This window comes from Notolepis coatsorum, assembly GCF_963971535.1.
Source record: "Notolepis coatsorum genome assembly, chromosome: 1".
Classification (NCBI taxonomy): Eukaryota; Metazoa; Chordata; class Actinopteri; order Aulopiformes; family Paralepididae; genus Notolepis; species Notolepis coatsorum.
In genome coordinates, this window is record NC_140165.1 from 258,599,380 (window position 1) to 258,623,366 (window position 23,987).

At 43.4% G+C, this 23,987-nt stretch overlaps 1 protein-coding gene across 1 annotated transcript in view; it reads left to right on the forward strand.

Moving 5' to 3' along the window:
• The first annotated feature begins 397 nt into the window (after window positions 1-397).
• LOC311234687 (uncharacterized protein) overlaps window positions 398-23,987 on the forward strand; it is a 28,928-nt gene continuing 5,338 nt past the window's right edge. Inside the window, exons 1-3 of the mRNA XM_084321931.1 lie at window positions 398-846; window positions 8,661-9,180; window positions 10,476-10,531. Of these exons, the coding sequence (XP_084178057.1) occupies window positions 403-846; window positions 8,661-9,180; window positions 10,476-10,483 (972 nt within the window). The 5' untranslated portion in view covers window positions 398-402 and the 3' untranslated portion in view covers window positions 10,484-10,531. The remainder of the gene's footprint in view (window positions 847-8,660; window positions 9,181-10,475; window positions 10,532-23,987) is intronic.

The following is a 23,987-nucleotide window of genomic DNA, read 5'->3' on the forward strand; positions in this document are numbered from 1 at the left end:
CACCACATGGTACACACAGAAGAGAAACCTTACTGCTGTGACCAGTGTGGGAAGACCTTCAAGATGAAGGCAGAGCTTAAACAACACCACATGGTACACACAGGAGAGAAACCTTACTGCTGTGACCAGTGTGACAGGAGCTTCAAGACAAAGGCAGAGCTTAAACAACACCACATGGTACACACAGAAGAGAAACCTTACTGCTGTGACCAGTGTGACATGAGCTTCAAGAGAAAGGCAGAGCTTAAACAACACCACATGGTACACACAGGAGAGAAACCTTACTGCTGTGACCAGTGTGACATGAGCTTCAAGAGAAAGGCAGAGCTTAAACAACACCACATGGTACACACAGGAGAGAAACCTTACTGCTGTGGCCAGTGTGGGAAGAGCTTCAAGAGGATGGAAGAACTTAAACGACACCACATGGTGCACATAGGAGAGAAACCTTACTGCTGTGACCAGTGTGGGAAGAGCTTCAAGAGGATGGAAGAACTTAAAAGTCACTACATGGTACACACACGAGAGAAACCTTACTGCTGTGACCAGTGTGACATGAGCTTCAAGAGAAAGGCAGAACTTAAAAGTCACAACATGGTACACACACAAGAGAAACCTTACTGCTGTGACCAGTGTGGGAAGAGCTTCAAGAGGATGGCAGGACTTAAACACCACAGACGGCGGAGGCAGCCATGTAAGGTGCCAACCTGCTTAACGGGAGCAGTTAGGGGTTATGTGTCTTGCTCAAGGACACTTCGACACACTGCCCGGGATGAGCTGGAATCGAACCAGGAACCTTCTGATTACCAGACGGCCGCTCTACCTCCTGAGCCACTGTTTATGCAGGTGATTATATCACTGTAATGATGTGTTTTGATCTAAATCAAGATCCGTGGTCCGAGGTATTAAGAATAGAAATCGGAATGCTAATATTGAAATGAATATCCAAATGATTAGGAGACAATTCCTAAAGTTCAATAAGGTTGTCTATTATAATATGGATCCATACAGTTTAGGAAATAAAAATGCTCTTTCATTAGTAAAAGAGTGGGGAAGAAGGGTGGCGAAGAGGAGAGGATAAAGAGCAGAGGATATAAGAGACCGTAACACAGTAACAGTGTACATGTTTTATATCTGTCACAGACAAAGTCATATTACTTGATACATATTTAACATGTAAATTCTGATGTGTAAGTTCTCATGATGCAACTACTGTGTCTCGACTATGTCCATATTAGTCCATAAGGTACATCTCCCTTCGCTGATTATATATCATAGGCCGTTTACATTATAGTGTCGGAAGCAGATACTGAGCAGAGACAGGAGCTATAGAGCAACTGAGAACATAGTGTACAGAATATGTAAGGATGTGTGAATAATTTTTACTCCTTACATTCACATTGTAGGAGTCATACAGTATCATATAAACATCAGTAGCTATTCTCTATATTTACTAACTGAGGTTAAATCTGACTATTCTTTATATTTACTAACTGAGGTTAAATATGACTTCTTTATATTTACTAACTGAGGTTAAATATGACTATTCTCTACATTTACTAACTGAGGTTAAATATGACCATTTATATTTACTAATTGAAGTTCTATATCATGCTAGCTTCCGCTCAGCGTCATATTGCATATATCTCGCTTCAGTGGATATGCACTGAATAAATTTCAAAATGTACCTTTACATACCAACATCCGTCTGGCCACACCCCCATCTGCTACCTATATAAGCAGGGGTGGGGCCACACACTCATCTCCTTCTCAAATTTCACCACGAACAAGTGCCTGTATACCACCACTTGAATTAGGAAACGAAGAGAGGAAAAACAAGACAAGGAGATACGTTGACATTATATCTTTATTTTCTCTCTCACTATTTTCGAGAAAATACGGCGATATTGTCTTCGTCACTGGAGCGTCTGGAAGATGATGATCATTCTGACCTCCACCGGCTTTTTCGTATTAGGGGCTCGCGCCGCTGATATACTCCCCACCTGCAGTCCTCCTTGCTGCGGCTGGATAGGTATTGAACCTCCGGTCATACAGCTGGACTGTGGGAGGCACCGGCTGTTGTGAGAAACCGGTTTGCTTCCGAGCTGGGTGAGTACTGTTTTGCTTGCGAGCACTAGTTGTCTGTTGACGCTATGGGGGTTAGCTGACAATTTTACGACGGCCAGCCCCGGATTGGGGTCCTCTGCTCGGCTTCTTAAGCGGCGGACGGAGGATCTTGGTCTGACGCCCATGATGGTCAACCTAGTGGGCCGCGACCGAGACCTGGTTGAACCCGGGATTCTCTGGACAAGCGGATGCTTCTCTGTCCCGTGCAGGCCCCATCTTTCACATGAGTGAGAGTACACCCTAACGAGGAAATGTGGGCATGGATCTCCGTTATCGGAAGATCCATGCTCAAGTCGGCTGCAGCCCGGATGGGAATTGTGCCGGCTCCGCTGTATGTCTGGTAAATCACTGTTGAAAACTGTGTTTGACATTTCTTTTTCTCTTCCCTCTTAGGATGGGGAGGGACTCAGGCGGCGGCCTGTCTGAAGTGTGGCTTATTATGTCGTTGTGTACAGTTCAGGTGATAGTTGCTTAGCTGGCGTGCTAGTTTGTGGCCTACTGTTGTTAGCCAGTCAGCTGTTAGCTGCGGCGCTAGCTCGTTGTGTTTACTAGGCTAGTAAACGTTAGCTTGTTGCTATCAGTCGGGCGGCTGTTAGCTTAATGCTACACTGTTGAACGTTACTGTGACTATAACATGCCTTAAACACTCTGACTACGACGTCATCTTTGACAGAGGATGTTAGTCGGCCCTACACCCGGGTGCCATGCCAGCGAGGACTTCGTCAACATGGAGAACTGCGGTTGGGTGGCGTAGCGGACATTACCCTCGTCACCAATGCAGGAGATGCTGGGTTCGACTCGGTTGACCAGTGTTGCAGTCCTCTCGGCCTGCGCTCAGGGTGAAGGTAGGAGTCCTGACCGGACTTTAAACACTTCTTGTTTTCTTCCCTTCTAAATGTTTTGTAATAACGATGTTTCCAAAACGTGTGTTGCTGCAATACATTGAGGATACGACGCGTGTTGTGTGTGAATTGTCTTGTCACTGGTATAGCTTCTCTCTCCATAGAAAATCTGCGTTGTTTTTTACATGTGTAAAAATGAACTGGTTAGTTGTGATGAGAACATGTGTGTTCATGTAACGTTTGTAATGTGGGTGAACTCACAACTAAGAGGGTTAATTAACCTGTGAAGCTATGCTTAGTGACATGTGATTGAGGAATGAATCTTTTTCTCAGCCTGTGATGACAATGAACAGCATGTTCACATATTAACAGGGGTACCTGTTCAACTTGGTCGTGTCAAGGGTAAGATGGGAGGGGTGACCCCCCGGTTTCCCTGGGGCTTCCCCCCCTCCTCTCAGACATGTTTGTTTACAATATATTGTGTCACTGTGTTTGTGGGGATTAGGCTTGGGCGGTATCACTTTTTTCATACCGTTATACCTTGATTATATAATACCGCGGTGTACGGTATTGAACGGTATGACTTTCATTTTCATCGGGGGGGGGGGGGGCAACCCGTGGCAACCCGTGTTACCAAGTAAACAAGTCGCGGAGATGGCCAGTTAGCCCGCAGCATCCGAGTGCTACTATCATTAGCTCTCAGAATGGAGCCACTAGCCAGAAGCCCGCAGCAACCTAGTAATACTAACGTTAACTCTCAGAATGGTAGCCAAGAGCCCCGCAACACCCTAGTACTAGTAACGTTAGTATTGTGTATTAAAAAACACACCGGACTGCGACGTAACGTTTTACCGTTTATTTGCTTGTTCCACCAGTCCACAACAACACACACTCGTTACCACAACGTTTTACGGTATTTTCACATCACTGTCGCAATATTACCGTAAAGCGTGACCACCGTTGTGATACACATACACAACAGTTAGCTCTCAGAACAGCCAGTTAGCCCGCAGCAACGGTAAGCGTGTCTCGACTCTCATTTAATTTCCAGTGAAGCGGGGTTTCCCCATCTCCTCCTGTGTACTCCTGTGTATAGAGAACCAGCTGCCTCGCTCCACTAGTGACTCGAGTTTCCTGGTCCCACGCCCTGAAAAATTGGGCGTGTGCACCGCGGAAATTCCCCCGCCATAGAGTACGTCACTGAGCGTGTTTCTATTGGTAAGACTTCCGTGAGTTGTTCAGGTTCCATGTTATGGATCTGTTTCAGGGAGTTGTCAGAGCTCCTCCTCACGAAGTTCCTCCTCAGGGAGAAGTGCATTCTGTGAGTTCGGACTCTCCTTCCCAGTGAGGGAGCCTCCTCAGAGTTTCAGAGCATCCTCCTCAGATTGTCAAGGTGAGTAGAACTTCAAAAAGGAGTTCTGCTCTATTGTATGTGTATTCGATTCAATTCGATTATTGAGTGTGTATTGGTTCAGTGCCTCCTCCTCGGAGAGCCCTAACCTAAGTGTTACATAGCTCAATGTTGCAATATTTCTTTTCAATCTATACAGCTCGCGTGGGAAGTCTCTCTGGGGATTCCCGTCTCCTCCCTGTGGCGAGGGTGGCGGGATGTAAAAATGAAGAAAAAAAAATTACCCTCAGCCGCGTCACGTGGGATTCATGTCAGTCTGTGTTTCTTTCTTTTTTAATAAAAAGAGGAAAGAACATGAACGCACGACGGCTCCTTGTCGTTCTCCCAGGCGACTTGGAGGAACGATGTCTGGTGTCTTGTTAGTCTATCCATTGATGTGTTTGGGTCTCGACGCGTACATAGTGCTGGCTCGGGGTGTTTCTGATAAGAATCACGCATGAGGCTGGTACGCCTTGGTTGCTCGTTATTAAAACAGCGTTTTTATAGGGCAACTGGGATGGAGGTTTTCTCTTCCGAGCGCCTGTTACTAGGTCTCGACGAATTCTTGTTCATATCTGGGGGATGTTAACGGAATAGATCAAAACATAGGTAGAGGGGTCTCACGCCCTTGGGGTGGGCCACTGAGCGCGGTACGAATGGGACCGTCTGGGTGGCGCCCTCTTTTCATGTTTTAGATCGACACGCGTACCTACCCCCTCTCTTGGAGTGGGGATGTCGGCGTGATTAGGGCACGGGACTGGTTCTGGTCACGCTGGTCCAGGTAAGTTAACCAGTTGTCCGCCGGGGACGCAGATCTGCTGTTCTGGTACCCTGAGGGGCTTGTGCTTTTTTCGGGGGGAAAAATGCCAGGTCGGCCCGGGTGTCACATGGTTGGGCGTTATGGAGACCCTTTGTTGGGTACATGTTGTACCCTGCGCTATCATGAAGGGGCTGGTTCTCCATTATTTGTGCCCCTCTCTTACGTATGGCGGGGCGTAAGAGGGGGCTGTTGGGGTGGTCTTATGGACCTCCTCTGGCATCCCTGTGTGCTTCCCGGGCCGCTAGGCCCGGTCCGAAGTTGTGTTTCGTCGACCCGTAGGCCTGGAATAACCCCTTTTTGAAAACTGAAACACTTGTACTGCGGTATAGCCAGTGTATACCCGCAGGTGTGTTTTGGAGTTTTTTCTTGAGGTGTTATAGGAACAACCACCGCATGTGGTACCAAGAGGGTGGTTGATTCCCTGGTGTGTTACCCGGTTGAGTGTGCCCCTGCACGTTCATGACGTCTGCCAATCGTGTCAGCCTTCTCTGCCTCGGCCCCTCTGGGTCAGGGTTTTTTGGTGGAGGCTTTGTCATGGTGCGCAACAATGCCAGCATACGCCCCTTCCACCGGGGATGCTGTTTTCAGTTGACCCCTTTGGCGCCTGTCTTGTCCACAGTGCTCCAGGTTCGGGTCAAATGCCTGCTGCCTGGATTGAGAGATCGACCCCTTCTGGTGGTCGTCTCCCCGGTGCGCTGCCTGCTCCCGCTGTAGTGTAGCCTCTTGAGTGCTTCGAGTTACAGCCATGCTGACTGCCTGAGTGTGCCAGGGTCAGTGTGCCAGGCGGCGTGCTAGTGGGGGGAAGGGCCCGCTCTTGGAGGGGCCCTGTCCGAATATGCTGGCGATGTGGGGGGCGGTGTCACTAGTGACCGCCTGGTGAGGTCTTGATGCTGTGGCATCGTTGACCTCTCCGGGCCCCCTTTTCCGGGGGATCCAGTCCCTTCAGTGGGTCTGGGTCTTCTTTCGCGCTCCGCTGCTACGGCCTTGCCACAGGGTTGAGTTTGCTCTCGACCCCGTGATTTTGGGGGCGGTAACGAGGTTTGTTCCTTCCGTTTGTTCCCTGGTGGCATGCGGGTTGTGCGTGTGCGTAGTCGTGGGGTCAAGCCACGGTCTGCTCACCCTGTGCGTTGAGTTGCTCGAGTTTCTCTTCGCACGGTCGGATCCGTCTCCCTCCCGTCCTCCAATAGGGAGGGTATCCTCCATTAGGGAGGGTCGGGGGGGCTCGTTCCTCTCCGGTCTGATTGTTGTTGTTGTGGGGGGCCTCAGCAGGGTACATTTGTCGAGCTTTTAGCTCCCGCTCAGCTCCTGTTATGCAATATGACGCTGAGCGGAAGCTAGCATGATATAGAACGTAAGGTTATGAATATAACCAAGTTCTATGAATGCTAGTGACGCTCAGCGTCTAGACACCACTGCAGCCCTTGATTTTTCATTGTGGTGAAATCTTTTGGGAAGGAGATGAGTGTGTGGCCCCACCCCTGCTTATATAGGTAGCAGATGGGGGTGTGGCCAGACGGATGTTGGTATGTAAAGATACATTTTGAAATGTATTCAGTGCATATCCACCAGGCCACGTGAGCGGATCGGTGCGGGCGAGAAATCCGCTCTTCGCTCTTTAAAGCTTGGTCCGCTCCGCTAATCGCTCATGTTGACCCCGCCCCCAAGTCGCTCTCCGCTCGCTCACCGCTCACCTTGAATCGAGCGCTCCCCGCGCCACATCGCTCTGCATATTTTTTAGCTCAAACTACAACAGTCTACATCCCCTGGGCCCCTTAACAATTGTTTGTATTGAGCCGCATTGTAATTGTACCCATTCTGCAATGTTAAATAATGTTGTTTATCCATTCACTAGCTCTATTAAGCGATGATAGCTAGCCGAGCCACAATGCTATGGTCGCTGCCATTAACGTTAGCATGTAAGCTAACGACAACAACAATGGCGTCGATACTTTTTCTAACAGGAGTGAGTGACAAAGCCTGAACAGGATATCACAGGTTCACCCTTCTCATTGGTTGAAAATGGCCTTCATGTTTTTACATCGCCATCTGTTGCTTTGGCATTGTATTACATGTATATTACATCAGTGTTAAACCACTGTGAGCGGCCTGGAGTGGATTGGAGCGGAGGAGAACTCTCGCTCCGGACGTCGCACCAACCCATTTTAAAACCCACTCCTCGCTCACGTCAAAACCGCCCGCGCCGCTCACGCGCCGCGCCGCTCACATGGCCTGATATCCACTGAAGCGAGATATATGCAATATGACGCTGAGCGTCACTAGCATTCATAGAACTTGGTTATATTCATAACCTTACGTTATATCTGACTATTCTCTAGTATATATAGAGCAGGGCTGTACGTTAACTTTTTTTGCACATAGCACTGGTGCTACAGAGGTTGATAGTTTTGTAGCACTGGCCAAAATCTTGTAGCACAAGTATAAAACGTGTTATATTTGTAACAGTCACAAATGTGCCTATTGTATTTGTGTTATTTAGTTGCAGTCAGGGAACAAACTTAACTTTTTGACTTACCAGCCACCAGCCAAAAATTATAAATAGCTTTTTAGTATATCGCCATGTGTTATTATTACTATAATACTCTCATATGCTATTTTCAATTAATATCATAAACAATAGCACAGACTGGGCGGATATGACTCGTCGAGTTGTCACGGAGTTGTTTCAAAATAAGAGTATCATATGAACCTGAACGTTGCTAGCTGCCGGAGCCATAGTTATTATAGCTGGAGCTGCGCTTAGGCGGAAATGAGACCCGCAACAGGATTTTCAAAATAAGAGTATCGATATGAACCGAATGCCTATCGCACAAGTGCTACTGAAGTAAATCCATTCATCGCACAGACCGCTGTTGCTGTAGCACGTGCGATACATATGTCGCACTGTACAGCCCTGATATAGAGGTTGAGTAGTCCTATGATCTATCACATTCACACTCCAAGTGAGCTAGATTAACTTCACAACTGCAAATATACCCTACCTGCAGTATTTTAGCCTGGTATCACCCTCAGTACCTGCAGTATTTTAGCCTGGTATCACCCTCAGTACCTGCAGTATTTTAGCCTGATATCACCCTCAGTACCTGCAGTATTTTAGCCTGGTATCACCCTCAGTACCTGCAGTATTTTAGCCTGGTATCACCCTCAGTACCTGCAGTATTTTAGCCTGGTATCACCCTCAGTACCTGCAGTATTTTAGCCTGTTATCACCCTCAGTACCTGCAGTATTTTAGCCTGGTATCACCCTCAGTACCTGCAGTATTTTAGCCTGGTATCACCCTCAGTACCTGCAGTATTTGATCCTGGTATCACCCTCAGTACCTGCAGTATTTTAGCCTGGTATCACCTTCAGTACTGGCATCAGTATCTGTGTATCCACATCAGTATGCATGGGACATATGAATCAGATATGAGCCTATAACATATTGAATCTTCTAAACATGCACTCTTTAACTCTTCACAGTGTGAAAGTGCGGTCAAGACTGAAGCTTCACTTAAAGAGCAAGGGTTGGACCATGAAGATCTGCAACGGGAACAATCCATAGATCAAGATTCCACCTCAAAACTAGCAGCGGCGTCTCCCTCCACTGACATAGAGGTGTTCGACTCTCTAGACGGGTTCCTAAAGGCCAAGAACATCAATTATGCACACTGTCCCATTTTTTCTGGCCCAGAGGAGGAGGACGGCGACATTGAGACCGGGGATCAGAACCCGAGGCCACAGATGACACCTTCATGTGAAACTGAGTCTGAGCCTGAACATGATGGGGAGCTAAGTACCTCTGAAACTGAACACAGTTCTGATTACTCAACATCTTCACCAAAATATCACTCTTTAACGCTGTCCAAAAGGTTTTCCAAAAAGCTTCCGAAGAGCTTCCGAAGAGCTCCCTCCAAGGCCGATTGTAAGGAGGAAGAAGGCGAGGACAAGTCAGACGTATCGCAGAGTCAGCCGTTACCCGAGTCTGACTCCACACGTCAAGGTTGAAAGAAAGTGTTCTTTTCAGCGACTGTTTATTACTGTTATCAATATTGTCAGAACAGTAATATGTTTGTAGTAGTGCTGCCAATTTATCGCGTTAATTAGATTAATTAATTACACAGCAAATTATCGCGGTATGACATTTTTTATTTTATTCTTTTTATCTCATTCCATAAGAACGTAGAATACACATTTACAGATTTTTTTTTTTTTTTTAAATATGTCCATTTGCATGTGCTTGGTATCTGATTCTAGGGACATCTATGGATCTCAGGGAATGTATTCCCAGTGTCAGAAATACTGTGTCCGTTACTAGGCTTGAGTAAATTGTAATGAACCAAATGAGAATATCAATAATTCTTTTTTATTATCTTTGACTGTGAATAACACCATGCTCAAATTGACCAGACCTGACAAATCTAAGCAAATTAATAGATGGAAGATGATTAAACAGAAGGTTTTGTAGATACAGTACTGAATTCTGCCATCCGGACACATGCAATTTGAAATATGATTATAGAATATCAGGCATAAAATGGTTATGCGATTAAAATGCGATTAATTAGATTAATTAATTACAAATCCTGTAATTAATTAGATAAAAAAAAATGCCTGACAGCACTAGTTTGTAGGTGAAGTATTTACCTTTTTTAAAGGTACTATAGATAATCCTTATGTAGAGTAATCATTACAAATATATTGGCTAAATCCACATAGCTTTTAGAAAGGTGCAGAATAAATGTATTGCTTTTCCCCCAAAAAAGTATTGGTTAATGGATTTATCATTAAAAACGAATTGTGGGTCCAAAATGAATGTTGCAGCAGGCATGTATCCCCTCTCGACTTCCTATTTCTCCATGTGGAACACACCTGATAAATGACATGCTGGTGCTCTAGTGGGACACCTTGTGGCTGAATGTTATCTATAACACCAGCCAGGTGTTACAACCAGGAAATGCCCAAGAAAGTTTGTCATAATCCATGCACATAATTCCTTTTTTTCCCAGGTAATCTCTTGATTACAACAAGATTGTAACAGTAATGCATTTTTATAGTTTATACGTGACAAGGCTTTCATTTTGGGTAAACAGAGTTTGTTTATCATGGCGACTTGTGGCCCTGTAGTGGTCTGAAAATAGTTACAGCCTCTTAAAGTTTTACAAAATAATAAAAAATGTATGTGTTAATTTTAACAGCCCTGGGAAATATATGAGTGACAATTCAAATGTAAATAATTCATCATATTTGATTGATCTAATTTGAATTATTGTTCTGGACCTTTGTTTCTTTTCATAGGACACTGAGTGAAGGTTACAAGTGGAAAGATGGGAGACAGTCATGTGAAACAAAAGGTAAGACCTGCCATTTTGCTTGATAGGGTTCCTTCCTTGCTCTAATCATACACATGTGTGTACTATTTGCTGATAATACTAACATGTTCTGTACAGGGGAGGACATCCAGCAGCTTATGACGGTCTTAACAATAGAAATGAATAAATACAAACTCTGGTTTGATATAAATAAATTATCTTTAAATCTAAATAAAACAAAATGTATGGTGTTCGGAAACTGCCAGATAAATACAGACATTCAGTTGATAATAGATAATAATAGAATAGAAAGAGTATATGAAAATAAATCCCTGGGAGTGATTTTAGACCATAAACTCTGCTGGAAACCCCATATAGAATATGTGAGGGCTAAGATGGCAAAGAGCATCTCAATTATTAGTAAGGTGAGACATGTACTCAATCCCAACTCATTGCACACTCTGTACTGTGCAATGATCTTGCCTTACCTGCATTATTGCACAGAGGTATGGGGCAACACATACAAAACAACCATAAATACATTGACTATCCTACAAAAAAGAGCAATAAGAGTAATAAACAATGCAGGATACCGGGACCACACACACACACTGTTTCTACAATCACACATTTTGAAATTCATTGATATTGTAAACTTTAAAACTCTGCAAGTTATGTACAAAGCAAGAAATAATCAATTACCGGTAAATGTACAATACAACCTCAGAGGACCATTGAACTTCAAAAAACCTGTGATAAAAACCAACCTGAAAATAATGTGTATCTCCTCTTACGGAGCCACCCTGTGGAATGGGCTAAAGCAGGGGTAGGCAACCCTAGGCACGCGTGCCTGCATAGGCACGCAGGGGCATTTTCATAGGCACAGGGGGCAGCATTAAAAAATATATATATATATATAATTTTTTTTTTTTGCTTTGAAATATTATAGTGAAATATTTTGCACTGTATATTATATATTTATTAATATTTATCTTGTTGAAATCCTCCCACAGGTTCTTTTTACTACCACATATTTAATTGAGACCCTTTATTTGTTTATTATTTCAATTTAGCTGGAAATACATTGCTACATCATTCAGTAACATTTGCAGAGCCTTATAACAAAAACATTATTACGGTCACCATTGTGACCAGTGGGATTAATCAACAATTTTATATTATTTATTTTTCTATTTCATTGAACATTGCACATGTTAAAAGCCATTTTTTTTACTCAAAATGTGAGTATTACCAAGTCAACTTGTGTTCTTAAAACAATGACAATTAGGTTGAAATAATGTGGTTGTGTACTTATTTTTCTGTTAACTTATTATGGATTGAAAACTGAAAACCTTAATGCACAGTAACTGAACTCAATATTTTTAAGTTCTGGTAACTTATTATTATTTATTTTTGTACAGTGTAGTCTTGCGATCAATCAAAACTTATTGGTGTTCTCCTGGTGTTCTCCATTAGGCCTGTAGGTGGAGCTATGACAGCACACGTACAGTACACACACCGATGGTGTGTGATGTGTCCAAAAATGAATGGGCAAATGTGAGTGAAATGGTCGCACTGTATGCAGCTGTTTGTCTGCATTGCATCCCCCCCCCCCCCAACTCAGATTTAGGGTTGATACAACCATCATAATAATATTGTTAATAATAACAATAACAATAATGATGTAATAATGTAAAAATTATCATTAAAAAGACCTGATTATGAGAAAAAAATTTACGATGCATGGAAAATTGTTGAGGCACACTAGTTACAACTATATTTCAAACAGGCACTCCATGTCAAAAAGGTTGCTGACCCCTGGGCTAAAGGATGAACTAAAATATTGTGAAAACATAAATCAATTCAAATCTAGACAAAAAAAATCTATTTTTGATAGGTACAGAAGGGAAGAAGAGCTTTAATTGCATATTAATGAAAAAAAAACGTATTGTACGTTATATCATATTACACTATATTTGCAGTATATACTATTATATTATGGTACTATATTATATTGTATATATCATGTACTATATATCTAATATCACATTATATATGTGCTGTATACACTATTATGTACTATATACTAGTATGCTATTATATACTGCAGGTATACTATACTGTAATGTGTACTGTAATGTGTACTATATGTATGTAAATGGGGAAAAAAATAAACGTAAGTCTTCAGGGGTAGGGCCCGACAAGCCTAGTGCTTCTCTCTAGCCCTTTTCGGACAATTGGACAATGCTGCAATAGCAGCTGATAAAACGTTGGCGATTTATGGAATGACTGTTGTTATGTGTCCAAAGCCCGAAATAAAAAATAACTGAACTGAACTGAACTGAACTGATGCCTGATCGGCCCAAATCAGGCAGAGGTTAATTTCACGTCACAAATAGATCACTACAGTCCGTATTAAGTAATGTTGCATTTCCTTTTAAAATGTAGCCAAGAGTAAAGACCCTAACCCTATCAAAACGGCAGTCAAAGTGTATATTTTCAGCACTACGTTTGTTTAGCAATGATTTTAAGTGTTATTAGCTAAATATGACCCCACACATAAATCCCTACTACATCCCCATCCAAGACACACACCCCAATAGCACGCCATGACCGAAGAAAAACACGAACAGCCCTTGCGCCACTCACACCGCCAATGTGTCAATGTACACCTGAGAGAAGAAGAGGTGTTCGTACTGTGAGAAAGGCTTTCTAGAATCATTTGAAAAGACACATGTACACACACTCCTGCCCACAATGCTCCAAGAAATGTCCAGTCGGGTCACCGAAAGAAGCATTACATGAGGCAGATGCTGTATTACCTACAATGACACCCTGCTCAGTAGGTTTTACATCATTTATATATTTTCTTCCTTAACACTTTGAGTGCCACGCCCGAGAATATTCGGGTTTACGCCCCGACCGCTGAGTGCCACGCCAGAGAATATTCGGGTTATTTTATTTTTATTTTTTATTAGCGATCTGAAATCATATTGCATCACGCGAGCCTACCGTTGGAGATCCAGGGACCGCCGGCGCTCAGATCTGAAAAAAGCGCCCCCTATCGTCTCCCAGATGGTAAATCACCCTTTTGGAATGGACTCAATGAAAGTGAATGGGAGAACGGATTTCTGACTCCACATTTTACTTCTCACTGATGCAGCCGGGGTCTACCAGAGTTCATTCTGGAGCCTCTGAGCCGCGCGGATCATGTGTTCTACTCTATACACGGTTGATCAATACATTTATCGATTTTTTCGAATGGCGATCGGAAATTGGAATAAACCATTTGGATACCATCTGACCTCAGGTAAGGAAGCTATGTTATCAGTGTTAGGATAATCAGACTCGTTTTCACGGAGATATAAGCGTTTCCACTATATGTGATATAACTGTTTTGACTATAAAAGCCATGAGGAAATAACAGCAGCGATTATCAGCGCACGGCATGAGCGTGCGTGCACACACATATACTATCGATCATCTAGCGTTTATTTGGAAACGATTCATAAATAGGCCGACAAATGACAACGTTCTGGAATATTCCAGTAAAAGGCGATTATCATAGAATGTGTTGTTTTTCCCTGGAAAACGGGTGATTTTCAAAATGCTATCAAACGGAAATGAAGCGATAAAAATACAATCTGCTTTGCCAATGTTGACTGGAAAATGAGTCTTTGATAAGCGACGGGCAGATTAGACTTATAGCCATAATTTAAAACATAGGTTAGGCGATATTAACGTTAACATTGGGAGTGGATGGTGGCATCAAGGGGGTAAAAAGGAAAACCCGGCGTGGCACTCAAAGTGTTAATTGAGACCCTTAGTATGTGATTGGACAGGTAAGGATACGTCACATTCAGCATTCTAATGCAATACATTTGGCGTTTGTGTTTATTTGTTTTGTGTCTGGGTTTAACAAAAAGCCCCTTTCTACAGTGAAAATCTAATTTATTTGTAAGGCCCGACAACACACATTAATGTCCCCATGGGCCGGACACGTCTTCTTTAAACAAGTCGAGAAGAAACATCACAATTAATCAAAAACAAAACAAAAAACAACATGAAATCCAAAATATAATGTAAAATAAATAAATGCAACACTCCCAGATATGCCCCACGCGAAGTTAAGGAAAAACTCACTAAAAACCTAGCAATAGGAAAAAAGCACCACAGGCAACGTGGAGGGGAGAAACTTTAGAAGGGCCGTTCAAGGGGGGATCTCCCTTCTTAGATGTCGGTGATAGTAGTATCAATGGGTGGAGAATAAAACGGGTAAAACAAGATACAAGAGTTTTATTTGTCACGGCATACAGGTATACAGTGAAATGCGGGGGGTCTCGCCCGCAACGATGTGCATAATACAATAGTAATAATAATAAGAGTCCAACCAATAGAGCGACATAGTGCAATAAACAATTAAACAAAGTAGGCATATCGGTATCGAGTTATTTACAGAGCATGGTAGGACATGCTAGGTCCTGTGGTAGTGCAGTACACTGTTAGCTACGGATGAGGCACTGGGTCTTTATGTACACTGCTATACAATGCTATATTATACAATCTCAAGCTATACTATTCTTAAAGTGACCTTTCCTTCTGTAAAGTGTCCATAAGTGTGAGCGTGTGCAGCATGAGTGTGTGTGTGCTCATGTTAAAGTGGCTGCTAGTGTGTGAGCGTGTACAGTGTGTGTGTTGTGTGTGTGCTCATGTGTGCTTGTGCGTGGAGAGTTCAGTGTTCAAGGCTCTGATGGCCTGGGGGAAGAACAGTTGGTATGTATGTAATAAAACACAAATATGTACATGCAATAGCCAATGTGGTATTAAAAGATGGTATAAGAGACCTGTTTTATTCAAAGTGGACATATTTGAGTCCTTTTCAACAAGTTAATATTCTGTACGTAGTTCTTTCAGCTGAAGAAAGAGGTGTTTTTGCTGAAGAAAAAGCATTCTAGCAGCATCTATACCTCTCTGTTTCAGTCCTGTTCTCAACGGGCTGTTTCTGTGCCTGTAACGAGCGAGCTGCTTTTATTGTACAAATACAATAATTATCGTACATCTAGCAGTGGTGTGTGACCCTGTACCATAATTATCATACATCCAGCAGTGGTGCGTGACCCTGTACCATAATTATCGTACATCTAGCAGTGGTGCGTGACCCTGTACCATAATTATCGTACATCTAGCAGTGGTGCGTGACCCTGTACCATAATTATCATACATCTAGCAGTGGTGCGTGACCCTGTACCATAATTATCATACATCTAGCAGTGGTGCGTGACCCTGTACCATAATTATCGTACATCTAGCAGTGGTGCGTGACCCTGTACCATAATTATCGTACATCTAGCAGTGGTGCGTGACCCTGTACCATAATTATCATACATCTAGCAGTGGTGCGTGACCCTGTAGCATAATTATACATCTAGCAGTGGTGCGTGACCCTGTACAATAATTATCATACATCTAGCAGTGGTGCGTGACCCTGTACCATAATTATCATACATCCAGCAGTGGTGCGTGACCCTGTACCATAATTATCATACATCTAGCAGTGGTGCGTGACCCTGTACCATAATTATCGTACATCTAGCAGTGGTGCGTGACCCTGTACCATGATTATCGTACATCTAGCAGTGGTGCGTGACCCTGTACCATAATTATCGTACATCTAGCAGTGGTGCGTGACCCTGTACCGTCAAACGGAATTCAGATCCAACTTTCAGACTGGACTCTGCAGATCAAATATGACTCATAGCAATCCTGTCGTTACAAATGTTGTCAGAAACATATTTTAGGTTCAATGCAAATTAGAAGTTTCAAGTTCAAGTTTCTTTAATAGTTGTCATACAGAAGTACAGAATACTTTTGTACAAAATGCTTCTTACTGTTGCGCTCCAGAGACTGTGCATGACAAGATAAGTATGAAATAAAAACATAGTAAAAATTTGAAGAAAAAAAAGAGGTCACAGTGTTCAGTTTAGACATATGTACAATGTTCGTAGACGTAGTTACCATACAATATACAATACTGTGCAGTGTACTAATATACAATACTATATAGTGCAAGGCATAAATGGACAAGGTGCAGTTTAGGTACAATTCACAGTAGGTGTACGAGTTGTAGTGCAAATCCTTTATCAATAAATATAAAGTGTAAGTGTGTTTGTGTGATCTAAAGTGTGGAGAGTGGGTGCTGCAGTGTGTTGTTTGTTTGAGTGAGTGTGTGTGTGCGTGTGGGTGTGTGTGCTGTGTGCATTTGATGGTTGTTGCATAGTGATTATTGTTCGTTTAGCGATTATTGTTCGTTTAGCAGCCTGATGGCCTGGGGATAGAAGCTCCTTCTGAGTCTTTCTGTGCTCGCCATAAGACTCCGGTATCGCTTGCCTGACGGCAGCAGTTCAAAGAGGCAGTTGTTCGGGTGGCTCGAGTCCTTAATAATTCTCTTAGCCTTCCCCTTGCACCGCTTGTTGTAAATGTTCTGGAGGGTGGGAAGCCCCCCTCTAATTGTGCGTTCGGCTGAACGTGTCACTCTTTGTAGTCTGCTACGGTCTTGTGCAGTGCTATTCCCAAACCAGGAGGTGATGTTGCCGGTCAGGATGCTCTCTATTGTACATGAGTAGAAGTTCCTAAGGATCTTCTGACTGACTTGGAACTTCCTTAGGCGCCTGAGGAAGTAGAGGCGTTGTCGTGCCTTCTTCACAACACTGTCTTTGAACTGGCGCTGCTGTGATGGCTGCCTTTCTGATCGCTCCGACGAGACTGTGCTTTATTTTGTTAATTTTTATAGTATTAGGAGTTTTATTTGCACCAACTGTTGGTGCATTATATGTGTATGACCGTCAGTCAATCATTGACATTGGATTAAGAAAAACTTACCGTTTGGATTGCTCTCTGGATCGGATCGCTGAACAGCAGAAATGGCCCACCGAGATCCTTTGTTATGCCGGCCACGGACAAGAAAAAAAGCTGCCGCGAAGACGAGGAAAGAGAGCCGGGGTCCGGAACAGACTGAGGTCCAAACGACACAGAACCACATTGCCCAGCATATTGTTGGCCAATGTGCAATCGATAGGAAACAAATTGGACGACATCAGAGCAAGGATCCAATTCCAGAGGGACATTCGGGATTGTAACGTCCTCTGTTTCACAGAAACTTGGCTGAGTCCAGATGTCCCGAATCATGCAATAGAACCGGCAGACCATTTCTTCGTTCTACGAAAAGACCGGACGGCATTAGAGTCACTAAAGAAGAAAGGAGGCGGCATCGCCTTCATGATAAACAAGGAGTGGTGCGATTTAGGCAACACAAAGGAAATGTCTAACCACTGTTCCCCAGACCTGGAGTTTATCACGATAAAATGTCGACCCTTCTTCCTCCCAAGAGAGTTAACGTCCATCATCCTCATCGGAGTGTACATTCCACCACACGCGAACACTGAGGTCGCACTTTCAAAACTTCACGACGAGGTAAACAAACTCCAGGCAGCTAACGTTGACGCGGCCATTTTGGTCTTGGGGGATTTCAACAGCGCGCGTCTTAAAAAGGTGCTGCCGAATTTCTATCAGCATGTGACCTGTCCCACCAGAGGCGAGAACATATTAGACCATGTATACTCGCAATTTAAGAATGGGTACAAGTCACAGGCTCTTAGTCCATTCGGTAAAAGCGATCACGTTGCAATTTTTCTTTTGCCTAAGTACAAACAGTGTCTCAAGCGAACGCCGGTGGTCTCGCGAGAGGTTAAACGTTGGACCGTGACGTCAGTAGAGTCACTCCAAGCAGTGCTGGGAAGCACAGAATGGAGTGTACTCCGTGATAACACAGCCAATATTAACGAATACACCGAAACGGTGATTGACTATGTCTGTACTCAGGTAGAAGTAATAATCCCCACCACCAAAATTAATATCTACCCAAACCAAAAGCCCTGGGTAGACAAATCCGTCCGTGAGGCTCTGAAAGTGCGCACATCAGCATACAACACCGGGCTGGTGACAGGCAACATGGAAGAACACAAGATGGCAAGATACAACGTCAGGAGAGCAGTAATAGAGGCAAAACGGCGTTACAGGGATAAAGTTGAACTTCAGTTTGAACAGGCTGACTCTAGAGGCATGTGGCAGGGCCTCAGAACAATGACAGACTACAAAGGAACCCCCCTCAAACTGAACAGTGACATCTCCTTAGCAAATGATCTCAACTCCTTCTATGCGAGGTTTGAGGCTGTGAATAACAACACCAGCCTACAAACCACGGCAATGGGGGGGGGGGGGTCTGCTGATGGAGACTCAGTGTTCAGGGTAACAGAGCATGAGGTGAGACGGATCTTTAAAAAAGTGGATATCAGGAAGGCAGCAGGACCGGACGGCATCCCCGGCCGCGTCCTAAAAGTCTGTGCCGACCAACTGGCCCCGGTATTCACTGACATCTTCAACCTGTCCTTGGAACAGGCCGTCATCCCCACCTGTCTGAAGAAGTCCACCATCATCCCTGTACCCAAAAAATCTACGCCCGCTTGCCTCAACGACTACCGCCCTGTAGCCCTCACCTCCATAGCCATGAAGTGCTTTGAGAAGCTAGTGAAGGGCTACATCTGTTCCTCCCTCCCCATCAACCTGGACCCTCTGCAATTTGCATATCGCCCCAACAGGTCCACGGAGGACGCCATAGCCCATGTGCTGCACACAGCAGCATCACATCTGGACAAGAGGAAGGGGAACTATGTGAGAATGCTGTTCATCGACTACAGCTCAGCATTCAATACCATAGTCCCCTCCAAACTCATAGCCAAGCTCAGGGACCTGGGCTTGAACTATGACCTGTGCCAGTGGGTCCTGGACTTCCTGACGGGCAGACCCCAGGTGGTAAGAGCCGGCAACTGCACCTCCTCATCCATCACGCTCAACATAGGGGCCCCCCAGGGCTGTGTTCTGAGCCCCCTCCTCTACTCCCTGTACACACATGACTGCGTAGCACAGCGGAACAACAACACCATCATCAAATTTGCTGATGACACAGTAGTGGTGGGCCTGATCTCTGCCAACGACGAAAGGGCCTACCTGGAAGAGGTAGAGAACCTGTCACAGTGGTGTCAGGAGAACTGCCTCTCCCTGAACGTCAGCAAAACAAAAGAGATGATTGTGGACTTCAGGAGGTCGGGGGTCAAGGACTACAGCCCCCTCAGCATCGACGGGGCACCAGTTGAGAGAGTGAACAGTTTCAAGTACCTCGGAGCCCACATATCCGAGGACTTGACATGGACCACACACAATAGAAGATTTATGTGTCTTGTACATAAGCATCAAGATATCTTCACACGCACATTATTAACCACAGCGTGGCTGGCATTCTGAATGGCTGGTTTCACGAGGGACGGTTCTTGTCACAGCTGAACTGCAGAAAAGCCACAATGCACACATTTAAAGTGTTATTTTCTTGTTAAAATAAGTGGTCTACATGTTAAAATAAGGGTCCTACTAATCACCCCAAAGTACCAGAAAATACCAGAAAATACCAGAAACTACCCCAAAATACCCCAAAGTATACCCCAAAATACCAGAAACTACCCCAAAATACCCCAAAGTATACCCCAAAATACCAGAAACTACCCCAAAATACCCCAAAATACCAGAAAATACCAGAAACTACCCCAAAATACCCCAAAGTATACCCCAAAATACCAGAAACTACCCCAAAATACCCCAAAATACCAGATAATACCAGAAAATACCCCAAAGTATACCCCAAAATACCAGAAAATACCAGAAACTACCCCAAAATACCCCAAAGTATACCCCAAAATACCAGAAACTACCCCAAAATACCCCAAAATACCAGAAAATACCAGAAACCACCCCAAAATACCCCAAAGTATACCCCAAAATACCAGAAACTACCCCAAAATACCCCAAAGTATACCCCAAAATACCAGAAACTACCCCAAAATACCAGAAAATACCAGAAACTACCCCAAAGTATACCCCAAAATACCAGAAACTACCCCAAAATACCCCAAAATACCAGAAAATACCAGAAACTACCCCAAAATACCCCAAAGTATACCCCAAAATACCAGAAACTACCCCAAAATACCCCAAAATACCAGAAAATACCAGAAAATACCCCAAAGTATACCCCAAAATACCAGAAACTACCCCAAAATACCCCAAAATACCAGAAAATACCAGAAACTACCCCAAAATACCCCAAAGTATACCCCAAAATACCAGAAACTACCCCAAAATACCCCAAAGTATACCCCAAAATACCAGAAACTACCCCAAAATACCCCAAAATGCCAGAAACTACCCCAAAATACCCCAAAGTATACCCCAAAATACCAGAAACTACCCCAAAATACCAGAAAATACCAGAAACTACCCCAAAATACCCCAAAGTATACCCCAAAATACCAGAAACTACCCCAAAATACCCCAAAATACCAGAAAATACCAGAAACTACCAGAAACTACCCCAAAATACACCCCAAAATACCAGAAACTATCCCAAAATACCCCAAAATACCAGAAAATACCAGGAAATACCAGAAACTACCCCAAAATACCCCAAAGTATACCCCAAAATACCAGAAACTACCCCAAAATACCCCAAAGTATACCCCAAAATACCAGAAACTACCCCAAAATACCAGAAAATACCAGAAACTACCCCAAAGTATACCCCAAAATACCAGAAACTACCCCAAAATACCCCAAAATACCAGAAAATACCAGAAACTACCCCAAAATACCCCAAAGTATACCCCAAAATACCAGAAACTACCCCAAAATACCCCAAAATACCAGAAAATACCCCAAAGTATACCCCAAAATACCAGAAACTACCCCAAAATACCCCAAAATACCAGAAACTACCCCAAAATACCCCAAAGTATACCCCAAAATACCAGAAACTACCCCAAAATACCCCAAAGTATACCCCAAAATACCAGAAACTACCCCAAAATACCCCAAAATGCCAGAAACTACCCCAAAATACCCCAAAGTATACCCCAAAATACCAGAAACTACCCCAAAATACCCCAAAATACCAGAAAATACCAGAAACTACCCCAAAATACCCCAAAGTATACCCCAAAATACCAGAAACTACCCCAAAATACCCCAAAGTATACCCCAAAATACCAGAAACTACCCCAAAATACCAGAAACTACCCCAAAATACCCCAAAGTATACCCCAAAATACCAGAAACTACCCCAAAATACCAGAAAATACCAGAAAATACCAGAAACTACCCCAAAATACACCCCAAAATACCAGAAACTATCCCAAAATACCAGAAAATACCAGAAAATACCAGAAACTACCCCAAAATACCCCAAAGTATACCCCAAAATACCAGAAAATACCCCAAAGTACCAGAAAATACCAGAAAATACCCCCAAAATACCCCAAAGTACCCCAAATAGTGTGTAATAGTGTAATAGTGTGTAATAGTGTAATAGTGTGTAATAGTGTAATAGTGTGATAGTGTGTAATAGTGTAATAGTGTGTAATAGTGTAATAGTGTGTAATAGTGTGTAATAGTGTAATAGTGTGTAATAGTGTGTAATAGTGTGTAATAGTGTAATAGTGTAATAGTGTGTAATAGTGTAATAGTGTAATAGTGTGTAATAGTGTAATAGTGTGTAATAGTGTGTAATAGTGTAATAGTGTGTAATAGTGTAATAGTGTGCTAGTGTAATAGTGTGTAATAGTGTAATAGTGTGTAATAGTGTAATAGTGTAATAGTGTGTAATAGTGTGTAATAGTGTAATAGTGTGTAATAGTGTGTAATAGTGTAATAGTGTGTAATAGTGTGTAATAGTGTAATAGTGTGTAATAGTGTGTAATAGTGTAATAGTGTGTAATAGTGTAATAGTGTGCTAGTGTAATAGTGTGTAATAGTGTAATAGTGTAATAGTGTGTAATAGTGTAATAGTGTAATAGTGTGTAATAGTGTAATAGTGTGTAATATTGTAATAGTGTGTAATAGTGTAATAGTGTAATAGTGTGCTAGTGTAATAGTGTGTAATAGTGTGTAATAGTGTGATAGTGTAATAGTGTAATAGTGTGTAATAGTGGAATAGTGTGTAATAGTGTGCGTGTGTGTGTGCGTGTGTGTGTGTGCGCGTGTGTGTGTGTATGTCTGTGTGTGTGTGTGTGTCTGGGTCTCTAGCACTCAAGATGGATTCCAACTTGTATGGCATCTTGATGGAGGAGCTGTGGAACAAGGGAAACCAACCAGGGGGGAGAGAGAGAGAGAGAGAGAGAGAGAGAGAGAGAGGGGGAGATGGAGAGAGAGAAGGGGGAGAGAGAGAACAGGGAGAGAGAGAGAGAAGAAGGGAGAGAGAGGGAGGGAGGGAGAGAGAAAGATGGATAGAGAGAGAGAGAGAGGGGGGAGATGGAGAGAGAGAGAAGGGGGAGAGAGGGAGATGGAGAGAGAGAAGGGGGATAGAGGGAGATGGAGAGAGAGAAGGGGGAGAGAGAGGAAGAGAGAAAAGAAGGGAGAGAGAGGGAGGGAGGGAGAGAGAAAGATGGATAGAGAGAGAGAGAGAGAGAGAGAGGGAGAAGAGGGGGAGAAGGAGCTATTTATATAGCTCTTTTATCCAAAGCGCTTTACAATTTATGCCTCACATTCACTCACACACCGACGGCGGAGGCGACCATGCCAAGTGCCAATCTGCTCACCGGGAGGAGCAAGGCTTAAGTGTCTTGCTCAAGGACACTCGGACACGCCGCCGGGAGGAGCCGGAATCGAACCGGGAATCTTCTGATTAACCAGACGAGCGCTCGGCTCTACCTCCTGAGCCCTCTACGTTTTTTATGTCTCACTCTTTGTCTCACTAAACCTTTACTGCGTTAATCCCTTCCTGGATGCAGCCAGAGTACAGAGTGCCTCAGTCACTACAGCCATAATGTGGAGACACACACACACACACACACACACACACACACACACACGCACACACGCACACACACACACACACACACACACACGCACACTATTACACACTATTACACTATTACACACTATTACACTATCACACTATTACACTATTACACTAGCACACTATTACACTATTACACTATTACACACTATTACACACTATTACACACTATTACACCATTACACACTATTACACTATTACACTATTACACACTATTACACTATTACACTATTACACACTATTACACACTATTACACTATTACACTAGCACACTATTACACTTTTACACACTATTACACTATTACACACTATTACACTAGCACACTATTACACTTTTACACACTATTACACACTATTACACTATTACACACTATTACACTATTACACACTATTACACTATTACACACTATTACACTATTACACTATTACACACTATTACACTATTACACACTATTACTACTATTACACTATTACACTATTACACACTATTTGGGGTATTTTGGGGTATTTTCTGGTACTTTGGGGTATACTTTGGGGTATTTT